The sequence below is a fragment of the Montipora foliosa genome, chromosome 2, assembly GCF_036669935.1.
Source record: "Montipora foliosa isolate CH-2021 chromosome 2, ASM3666993v2, whole genome shotgun sequence".
Classification (NCBI taxonomy): Eukaryota; Metazoa; Cnidaria; class Anthozoa; order Scleractinia; family Acroporidae; genus Montipora; species Montipora foliosa.
The window spans coordinates 50,026,476-50,038,216 of NC_090870.1; the positions used below are offsets into that span (position 1 = coordinate 50,026,476).

Here is an 11,741-nt window from a genome sequence, read left to right on the forward strand (position 1 = left end):
TTATCCACCTTTTGAACAACCGAGGCAAGGTCTATAACTCGTAAACCCCACCTGACATCCCTTGCAAGTACTCCGTAAGTTGCATGGAATTTTAAAGAACAATTTGACGTTTAAAGTGGGGGAGGGGGGGAGGAGGACGTTGTTCCCCGGACGGGGATGTTTCCCTGTCTTAATTTGTTGTAGAATGCACTAAAGCAGAATGTGCAGGACTTGTGTGCCCTGCCGTTTGCATGTTTCTTTGATAAGTGACACGCAGTCGTAGTCAGTTTTTCTAAAAGTTCTTATCTAACGTCTTTTTAAAATTTCGCATTTTCTACGTAGGCGTCGACTGTGTTTCTGAGGAGGCATACTTACAAACAGAAGAACCCCAATTGGAGGAGGCTGATTTGTTTTCTGACCCAGAAGACGACCTGTACCACCGCGTATGTGAAGTACGACGTTCTCTTTCACTAGATTCAGAGGGCACAGAGCCGGAAACTCAGCCAGGGAACGTGCTTTCAAAAGTAGCTTTCTTTGAGACATTTCAACGCAGTTTTGAGAGACAATCGCCCTCGAATTCACAGTCTTCGTTTAGACGAAGCCTGATTCAAGACAAACTGGAAGAGTTAGATTCCACTTCAGAGCCGGAGTTATCTCGCGAGAAAGAAGAAGGAGAAGAAAGACAAGAACGCCCACAGCAGGAGCATGATGAACCTGAGTGCCAGTTAGAGTTTGATGACTTATTTCCGGCTCACATGGAAGGGGACGAGGGAGAAATACACGAGGACATGTTCGAAGATGAAGCTGGAGAAGACGAGGAAAGTCTAGTTAGTGTATCGGACGCAGAGGACATTGTAGATTTTGCTTATTATGACGACAGACCAGAAGACGTACAGGATTATGAATTAGAGGACACTTACTGTCAGACCAATGAATTTATAGAGGAAGAGTCTTGTACAATGGAGATTTTCGAGTTTTCAGATGAAGACGCTTCTCACCAATATTCTGATATCATAGATACCGAGGACGAACCGATATTGTTAACACGAAGAGTTGTGACGCCACTGAACTCGGGTGCTGCTGCCGAATTTCTTGAGAGCCAATCTTTTGAAGTGAGAGAGGCCGAACCACAAGATTCAATAGATGACTCCCCACATGACTACCCTGACGAATTGCATGACACAAGTGAAGCGAGAGTTGAAGTTCCACAAACTTTGTTCACGAGGACGTTAGATCCCGAACACTGCTACGCCACAACGAAACGAGAAGAGATTGATATTCGATTGAGAGAACTGATTTCTAAGATAATGCTGATACCTGTTGACGACCGTCCAGGTGGGAGTGATGAACTCTCTGATTTTGGTGAGACAACGGAAGGACAACTTTTGCAAAATATTTTCAGCAGGACGGAAGATGGAGGTCTTGAAGAGAAAAGAACACCGATTGAAGAGACATGCGAGGCTTCTCAGAAACGAATTGTGGAGTCGGAGAAAGATTTCGTTGAGTTGTTGGCAAGATTACAAAGAGAGGAAGTTAAATGTGATAAGGTGGACAGTGACGCGGAAGAAGGGATATTAGAACCAAGCAAGGAGACACAGAGACCCGAGTCTGCCGAAATTATCTGTGCGACTTTAAGAGATCATAAAAGTGAACTTCACGATAAAATGGAACGAGTAAGCAGTGATCTCGGGCTAGAACCGGCAAAATACTTGGAAGAAGAAAGGCTGGACGGGAGAGCAGTCCCAGAAAATGTAATCCTAGCGTACGAGTCTCAATTGTCTTTGGCTGTCGATGACGTTGAACCCGTCACTGAAAATGTTGAAGCAGTAGAACGAGAACATAAAAATGAAAGTGCCTCTGATCCTGAGAGGTTATTGGAAAGAATGCAAAGTCCAACACAGCAGGAGGAATTTGCACAGGGTGAAATAATCATTAGTGACGTAAGTGAGTCGTCGAGGTCGGTAGAATCGTACGAAGTCGCGATTCGTGATCATCATCAGGAACGTGACAGACTCCTCGACGAAATCGGTTTAGTACCTATCTCACCTGACATTAACCTTGCTGGTGAAGAAATGCTGGAGCCGTTGCCTTACGAGCACACACCCATCTTGAAATTCAGGGAGCTGCCAGAAGTTAAGGAGGATATCACTGCCGAAGTTCGTGGAGACGTTAGATGCGAACTAAACGTTAAAAGTGAAGAAAGTGAAAATGAATATGTATCATTGACGGCTGAAACATTTCAGGATAGCAATGAGACTATTGAGAAGCAAATACCATGCGAAGCTGTTTTTCGTGATCATGACCAGGAACGCGCACTAAATATCGAAGAAAGAGAGTTTCAACTTGAACTTCGGCCTGAAGTTGAAGATCCGAACGAACCAGTAGAACCTGTTCTCTACTGTACCGCTCCTAAATCTATTCCAGAGAGCCAATTACCAGAGATTTCGGAAAACATTGCTGCCGAAGTTCGTCCAGAAGTGCGATCCGAAATAAACATTGAGGAGTTATTTCTTCCCTATGAAGAGGTAGCCACTCTACAGGGAGGCAAGCTGGAAAACGCCCAACACGTCGATGAAATGAAAGAAACGATGACTGATAAGCAGTCACATGAGTCATTTTACGTGGATGACACGATGACTGACTTTTCTTCTTCGTTCCCTCAGCACGTATCTAATGAGAGTAAAAACTATAAACCAGCTGAAGAGCTGAAGGTGGCCGAAGCAAAACTTGATAACGTTGTTGTGTCAAAAGTAGAACCTGAGGAAGCTGATATAGACAGGCGAGCTTCGTTGTTTGAAGAGAAAAACAGTTTTGTTGATTCAATAACACTTAAAGAATTTTCCGAGCGTTTACATGTGGCAGGTGAAACTCTAAATGTTGATCCTACAACACTCACAGAGGGCGTAGAAATTGACGAACAAACTGTCGATGAGAAACAAGGCGTGCAGTTCACGGAGGAGGACTCTACTGTAGATTATGTTATGACCGACATCCCTTTGTCATCAGGGCACATCGCTGGCGAATGTACTCAAAATGAAAGTGTTGAAAAAATAAACGAGGAAGAGTATGGCGAGTTTAAAAAACCAACCTCTTTGTTCATAGAGGAAGATTCAATGGTCAATGCATTGTTACCAGACACTATGTCCTCACCAAAACAGGTATCCGGGGAAAGCAAAAATGTGGAAAGCTTTGAGGAAATTCTCGAAGAATTCGAACCCAGTGAAGAGAGCAAACGTACATCGATTTTTCTCGGAGACGCCGTCACTTTGGACGAAGTGAGAACTGACATTCAATCGTCGCCAAAACACCTTGCAATGGAGAGTAGAGATGTTGAGCCCTACCAGGAAATCATCGAAGTAACGGATGAAGAAAACAAGCAAGCATCACGTATTGTAGAGGAAGTTCCAAACGTAGAAACAGTGAGGACTGACAGACCCTCCTCGCCAAGACACCTTATAATGGAAAGCAAAGAATTGGAGACCTTTGAAAAAACTGACGACGAAAACACCTTTGAAAGCAAACGGGCATCGCTTTTCATGGAGGAAACTACTATTGTTAAAGAAGCAACGAGTCATGCTTCTTCCTTTCCAAAACACATCGCAGGAGAAATAAACAACGAAGAGTCCTTTGAAGAAGTTGATGAGATAGCCACTAAGGAAAGCAATCGAGTATCTCAAATCGTGGAAGAAACGATGACTGTAGGTGAAATTACGACCAATACAAAATCTCCCCCTACACACCTTGCTGGTGAACGCACGCAAAACGAAAGCATCGATTTAATACTCGAGGAACAGTGTTTTGAAGGGAAAAAACGAGCTTCTTTATTTTTTGAGGAAGATTCAAGTGTGAAGGAAGTAGGAGCCAGCGCTATCTCTTCGCCAAACCAAGTAGCCGGAGAAGGCAAAAATGTGGAAAACTTCAACGAAATTAACGAAGAGCCCAACGAAGAGAGAAAACGAGCATCGCTGTTTTACGAAGAGGTCATAAATGAAGATGAGATTTTAACCTGTACCTCATTTTTGCCGAAACAAACTGCAGAAGATATCAGCAATGAAGAAATCTTTGACAAAATTGAACAAGACGACACCCAAGAAAGCAAGCGAGCGTCTCTGTTCATCGAAGAAGGTGTAACTGTAGATGAAATGATTACCAATACGTCATCCTCTCGAACACACGGCCTAGCTGGAGAAAGTGTGAATACCGAAACCTTCGAAGACGTTGAAACGATATCGGATGAAGAAAAAAAACAGACATCGGTTTTCTTGGAGGAGGACGTCTTTGCGGATGAAATGACACCTGCTAGAACATCATTTGCCATACACACCCCTAGAGAAGATGTTTGCATTCCATTAGTCAAGAAAACGCATGAAAAAGAAGATGAACAAGACCTGGAGCATGCTGATGTGTGGGAAGATGACATTGAAGTGAAGTTTGGCCATACTGAGCTTACGTGCCTGGAACAAAACAGTCATATAGCTGGAGAGTTTTTAGACAGCGGGATGGTTGAGGCAACAGACGACGACGAACCTCCTGAATCTGTTTACGTCGAAGAGTTTGAGGAATTTGAGAACAGCTATGGAATAAAGTCATTTGTGGAGCCAGCAGAAATAGAAAATATTGCTGGAGAAATGGCAAATGTTGCAAACGATGCTGAGGCCTTTGAGGAGGATGCACGGATAGAGGAAAGCTTAGGGTACGACGAAAACCACGAGATAGTGATAAGCACTGATATTTTGGGAACACCTCTAAATTCACTTCACATTGCTGGAACATTATCAAATGTGGAACCGAAAGAGGAATCATGCGAGGAGGAAAAAACAGAGAAAGAGGCATTTGCTGAGAAGTTTCATGAGCTAAAGGCCCATGAGTCTACTGTTGTCTTGAAGTCACCCCAATCTTTATTAAGTATTGCAGCTGCTGCGATAGAACATAAAATTGATTCTGCTCAGCAGGATTCAACTGAGGAAGTGACAATGGAAACGGGCCTAAAAAAACAAGATAGCAAGGAGGAAATTGGAGAGAAGGCGTTGCTTTCGGAACAATCGCCAACTATGTTTGAAGACACCATTGGAACCACTGATGCTATGGTAATGGAGACAGAAACCAAGGTACCAATTATCCTTGTGAATATTGCTGCCGAGGTTTCAGGCAACGAAGACGACAACCTTGTTTTTGTAAAGAAAGACAGTGAAGTAGAAACTGAGACATACGAATATCCAGAAGAAGTGGCCATGGAATACCATCCAGATGATCAAGAAATCACTGTATCCCAGGAAGTGGCAGAGGTTTCCCTGTCTGAGCTTGTTTTAGAGGACGAGAACCTCGGTTTTACAGAGAACGAACTCAACAAAGATAGTGAAGAGGAAACCGAGACATACGAATATTCAGAAGAAGCAGCCACGGGTTACGTTCCAAATGGTGAAGAAATTTCTGTATCCCACGAAGTGGCAGAGGTTTCCGTGTCTGAGCTTGTTTTAGAGGACGAGAACCTCGATTTTGCAGAGAACGAACTCAAGAAAGACAGTGAAGTGGAAACTAAGACATACGAATATCCAGAAGAAGTGGCCATGGAATACCATCCAGATGATCAAGAAATCGCCATATCCCAGGAAGTGGCAGAGGTTTCTCTGTCTGAGCTTGTTTTAGAGGACGAGAACCTCGTTTTTGCAGAGAACGATCTCAACAAAGATAGTGAAGTGGAAACGGAGACATACGAATATCCAGAAGAAGCGGCCACGGGTTACGTTCCAAATGATGAAGAAATCCCTGTATCTCACGAAGTGGCAGAGGTTTCCCTGTCTGAGCTTGTTTTAGAGGACGAGAACCTCGATTTTGCAGAGAACGATCTCAAGAAAGACAGTGAAGTGGAAACCGAGACATACGAATATCCAGAAGAAGAGGCCATGGAGTACCATCCAGATGATCAAGAAATCCCTGTATCCCACGAAGTGGTAGAGGTTTCCCTGTCTGAGCTTGTTTTAGAGGACGAGAACCTCGATTTTGCAGAGAACGATCTCAAGAAAGACAGTGAAGTGGAAACCGAGACATACGAATATCCAGAAGAAGCGGCCATGGAATACCATCCAGATAATCAAGAAATCCCTGTATCCCACGAAATGGCAGAGGTTTCCCTGTCTGAGCTTGTTTTAGGGGACGAGAACCTCGTTTTTGCAGAGAACGAACTCAAGAAAGACAGTGAAGTGGAAACCGAGACATACGAATATCCAGAAGAAGCGGGAACGGGTTACGTTCCAAATAATGAAGAAATCCCTGTATCCCACGAAGTGGCAGAGGTTTCCCTGTCTGAACTTGTTTTAGAGGACGAGAACCTCGTTTTTGCAGAGAACGAACTCAAGGAAGACAGTGAAGTGGAAACTGAGACACACGAATATCCAGAAGAGTCGGCCATGGATTATCTTCCAGATGATCAAGTAATCTCTGAATCCCACGAAGTGTCAGAGATTTCCGTGTCTGAGCTTTTGGAGGACAAAAACCTCGTTTTTGTAGAGAACGAACTCAAGAAAGACAGTGAAGTGGAAACTGAGAAATACGAATATCCAGACGAAGCGTCCATGGAATACCTTCCAGATGATCAAATTATCTCTGAATCCCACGAAGTGGCAGAAGTGTTCGTGTCTGAGCATATTTTAGAGCAAAAAGCCAAAGTTAAACAAAGAGAAACCGTGGAAGCTTTCGAAGGGAGCGAAGAAGGCTCCATTTCAGAATTACTGTCCGAGTCTTCATCGTCACCATTGCGTGTGTCTGATGAGCTCAAAGACTTACAAGATTACGAAACAATCAACGAGGAATACGACATTGAAACGTACCATTCGATAAATTACGAGGAAGGAGATACTGTTTCAGAGAAGTCAATCTCAAAGTGTCTACCGCCTCTGTTCATAACTGAAGAACTAGTTTTGCAAGAAGAACGCGAGGACAATATTGAGGAAAAAAAGGTACAAGATCACGACAACCTCGAGGAGCGTTCGCAAGGACCAGAGAGTCCTTACGTGTCTGGGCAGTCATTGGAGACAGCAACAGAGTTATCAGATGTGGGATTTACTGATTATAGCGTGAAAGAGGAATTAAATGAAAGAGAGTTCGCTGAAGAGTTTATGGACATAGAGAGTGTCATTGTCGAAACAAGTCGAAAAGACCATTTGAGTCCTCAGAAAAATGAGAAGGGAGTCGATCTTTTGGGCAAAGTGAATGCTCAGAAGCCTGAAGAACGAGGAAATGTAACCATCGAACAATCGACTATTGAGAGTGAGCCAACCGTTTCAGCCGTTTCCCGTGAGCAAAAGGAAGGGAAGATTTTCGATTACTCTTGGCAAATGGAGAACAAGACAGAAGAGCCAATTGTGGAGAAAGCTGGAAAAAGAGAGGTAGCGAAAGCAAAGAAAACCACCACTGATAGTGAAAATGAAGGAACTTTTACCGAGCACGGTCTTATGCTTCCCAAAGATGAAGAAAGCTTTAGTGTCAGCCAAAGTGAAAGTCTAATTGTGAGCGAACAAGGAAGGCAGATGAAAATATTGCATGAGAAGGAAGAGAAAGTTGACGTTTTCTCCACTAGGACTAAGCAAAGTATCTCTCACGTTGCTGCAGAGTCCACAAGCAGGACTCTTGAATATAACTTTGAGTCTCATAGCGCATGCATATTTCGACAGGTAGCGACCAGCGATAAACTCAGTGAAAGTATTTTAGACAAGGAGACTAAAGATCAAGAATTAGAGAAATATGAAAAGGAATTTTCAGAAGAAGAAACCGAGGTTCGCCTTCTAAAAAACGAAGTCTTGGAATGCAAGGTGGCCGAACAACAATTACCCACTTCCCTCGGAAATCCTCACGCGATTGTGGAACGTGAAACCACTTTGGTGAAGACCTTAGTTACTCGGTCTCCTTCCAAAGATGACCAGGAGGAAGTGTTACTGCGAGAGGATCGTTTGACAGCAGTTTTAAAGGACGACGAAGCTATGCTTGAGCAAGAATCGGCGGTTGAACATTTTGAAGAAGAAATTGATGTGATGCGTATGGATGAAGCCCTATCAGAGGAAGAATTCCGTGGTGAGGGAGCTGAAAGCATTGATCGTGAGCAATCAAGACCCTCTAGGTCAGATTCAGTAGAGGAGGATGACACATGTAACGAGAGTGAAGCCGGTGTAGAGGACAAGCGAAATCTTAACGAGGCGGAAAAAGATGATGCAGGGAATTTTCAGGGAGCAGCTGAGGATGTAGTCTACGAATCGGACGCCAACAGCTTAATGAAAACTTCTGTTCTTGACGAAGAAGTTGAAGTTAAAGTTTTTGAAGAAGGTGGTTCCCTTGTTGAAGAAAACCGCGAAATAGTTGATAAGAATGAGACGAGAACTGAAACTCCTGTGTTTGAAGAAGAACTGGACGTCTCGGCTCTTCCTACTGAAAAAGACATCATTTATGCAGAGTGCACGGAGGAAGACAGTCCAGTGGACCGCTCAGCAGTCTTTGAAGAAGAGGTAGAGGTATCAGCGCTTCCAGATGAGCTCATTGAAGAACTCGAAGTAGAGTCTTTTGCGGAACGTGAGGAAGAAGATGTGGATCGCACAGCTGTTTATGAAGAAGAACTTGAGATCACAGCGTGTAAAACTCAGCTGGAACAGGAAATTCAGGAGCGAGAATCAGACAATCAAGTGCCTAAAGTGGAGGAAGGATGCGAAATAACGGGGTCTCAAGTCCACGAAGAACGAACCAATGAAGAGAATTTGATGCACGAACATGAAGACAGTTTGACTAATGAAAGTGAAGCAGGTGAACGTCTTCTAGAGAAGGAAGATATTGGGGAGAAATCTGATGACGAAGGAACCCTTGAAAACCTGAAAATAAGAAAGACGCGTAAACAACCTTTAGATTTGAGCCAAGTGGATTTTTATGACGAAGATGAGAGTGCTACAGCAACACGTTATTACGTAGAATTTTCATCAACGGAAAGCTTGGAACCAAGTTATGAGGAAGTTGACGAAGACGAAGCACCCTTTTCTGAGACATACGTCCGCCAAGGAGAACCACTGGAAGAAAACCTGGAAGAGTTTATACTTGTGCGCTATGGGGACGAGTTTGAATCCTCTGGTGAAGAAGACATTTCTGACCATCGGGAAATCTATGTCATTCCCGAAGAAGAAAACGATATTGAAAACCACAACATTGCAGAAACTACCACAGATGAGGCACACGCCAAGAGACCTGCTCCAGAGACTTTATATGAAGACGAATTCGAAAACATGGGCTTAGGAGAAATTCGAGAATCTCCAGAGTTTGATATCGACGATTCAGATGAGTTGGATGAAGAGGAGCAACGTCAGTTGGAAGAATACGAGAGGCTAGAATCATTTGTCATCTTGGAAGAAAAGCTGAGCCAAGTAGAGTCTGATGAAGATGGGAATGGTGATATTCCACTGGAAGAAGATGACGAAAATGTTTTTTATTCAGACGTGCACTCCAGTGGCGAAGAAACATTACATGAAGATGAACTAGGCGAGACTCTGACGACTGGTTCACTACGCCAGACAGCTGCTTTCACGGAAAAAGACGAAGCTCCACTCGGTCGGGACTGTACCCAAATGGAAGAACAGGACTGCGGTGAACAGCAGGAAACGCTCCAGGAATGTTCCCCAGAAACTAAAGAACCAGTAACAATGACAGGATTTTCTGATAGCCAGGAACCAGTGAAGGTCTCACCGGATGACCCAGGAACAACAAAAGACTCAGAGATCGAAATTGTGACGGAGGCCCCTGAAGATAACAAAGAGAATTTCGAGTTGAGGAACACAAAAGAAGAAAAGGCGGAGCATAGTCTAAGCAGTGACTCTTCTGGTGAACAATGCATGTCAGCGGAAGGTTCCGTATCTTCAACAACTTCTCTCGATCTGGAAGGTTTGTTTGTTTTGTTTTTGTAGTTGTTGTTGTTGTTGTTGTTGTTGTTGTTGTTGTTGTTTTACAACAGTGTCATCGCTTCAAGTGGTTTGCTGTAAAAGTCAAACACCCTTTTCTTGCTTTGTTTGGCAGGGTTAGACAGCTTTGAGCAAGAATGTCTTCTGCAGCACAACCTTTACCGCCGGCAACACAAAGTTAAACCATTGAAATGGTCTGAGGAGCTGGCTGAGGGCGCAAAAAAATGGGCAGAACATTTGGCCTCGATGAAATCCCTGGAAAGTTTTGAAGGCAAAGAAGTTGGAGAAAATATAACGAGCATGCAGGGAAAAGAGCTAAATGGTTGTGAAACGGCCGATTTATGGTATAAGGAAGCAATGGATTACAACTTTGAAGACCCAGCTTTTAACGCCAAATGTGGTCGCTTTACCCAAGTTGTTTGGGCTTCTTCTCGCGAGTTCGGAGTGGCAAAGTGCATTGCTGAGGATGGAACTGAATATATTGTCGCTCGGTATAAGCCAGCAGGAAATATCTTGGGCGAATTTAAGGACAACGTAAAACCTCCCAGAGATACATTAAAAAGAAGACGGTCGAGTGTTAGGAGGCGCTCCAAGTCGGGAGCGCATTTGACTCCTGCGGAAAAAGGTTAGTGCACTTAAGCTGAAGAAAAAGAGCTTGATTTGGTGTTTAAGAATACGTAGTAAATGCCGGAGAAATACCTACATTGTACCTCCTTTTATTCGTATAACTACGATAAATCATTGACTCCTCCTAAAAAGGAATTTTCACTTTTTACAGTAAAACAGTATCCTGGAGATAATAATAACTTAAAAATAAAAATAAGAAGGCGTGTGGTTTGGATCGACGGCTTGGCTCAAAATCTTGTTTCCTATTAAGCCCCATTTACACTAGCAAGTTTTCCTTGACAAGTTTTCCTTGGCAGTGTAAATTGGAAAATATGAGAAGTTTTTCCTTGACAAGTGTCCTTGTTCAAAAACTAGTATGCTAGTATTTGAACAAGGACACTTGGCAAGGAAAAACTTGTCAAGGACGATATTTGCGAGTGTAAATTACTTGTCAAGTGCACTTGTGAAAGAAAACTTGTCATATTTTCCATTTACACTACCAAGGAAAACTTGTCAAGGAAAAACTTGTCAAGGAAAACTTTCAAGTGTGTACAGTCGGCAAGGTTTCCTTGACAAATGGGCTTGTCAAGGAAAACTTGCTAGTGTAAATGAGGCTTTAATTGTGCATAGTTTTTATTTTCATCCTAATCAGAAAAGTTTAAGACTGAATGCGTCGTTTCGCACAACTACTACCGAACCTTCCACGATGCTCCGCCACTTCGTTGGTCACCACTGCTAGCCGCCGAGGCACAGAATTACGCTGAGCGGTTGGCTAAAACTGACTCCCTGACGCATAGTGGACAAAAGGATCGTGGAGAGAACCTGGCATTCACCTGGGATATTCCCCTGTCTGCTCGCGAGGCAATAGACATGTGGTACGATGAAGTACAAGACTATGACTTTGAAAACCCTGGATTCACTTATGATACGGGACATTTTACGCAGTTAATATGGGTCGGGACTGAAGAGTTTGGTATGGGAATGACTGTAGCTCCTGATGGCAAAAATATTGTCGTGGGAAGGTACTTCCCCCCGGGAAACATCGTTGGACAGTTCAAAGAAAATGTCCGACCAAGAGAAATAGAGGCAATTCCATAGGGTAAAACAAAGGGAGGAAAGGTACTGATTACTAAATCAACAACGGGATAGGTCAGGAAAGTGACGATGAAAGGAAATTAGAACTGATTTAACACTTTGAATAAGATAATGCGGGTCTTCGGGGGACTGTGT

General features: G+C 43.4%; 1 protein-coding gene across 3 annotated transcripts in view; it reads left to right on the forward strand.

The window, feature by feature from the left end:
• Positions 1-11,741, forward strand: part of LOC137993453 (titin-like) — a 31,384-nt gene extending 19,643 nt beyond the window's left edge. For all 3 annotated transcript variants that reach the window (XM_068839306.1, XM_068839305.1, XM_068839307.1), the window contains 3 exons: positions 322-9,888; positions 10,021-10,530; positions 11,164-11,741. In XM_068839306.1, the coding sequence (XP_068695407.1) occupies positions 322-9,888; positions 10,021-10,530; positions 11,164-11,609 (10,523 nt within the window). In that variant the 3' untranslated portion in view covers positions 11,610-11,741. The remainder of the gene's footprint in view (positions 1-321; positions 9,889-10,020; positions 10,531-11,163) is intronic.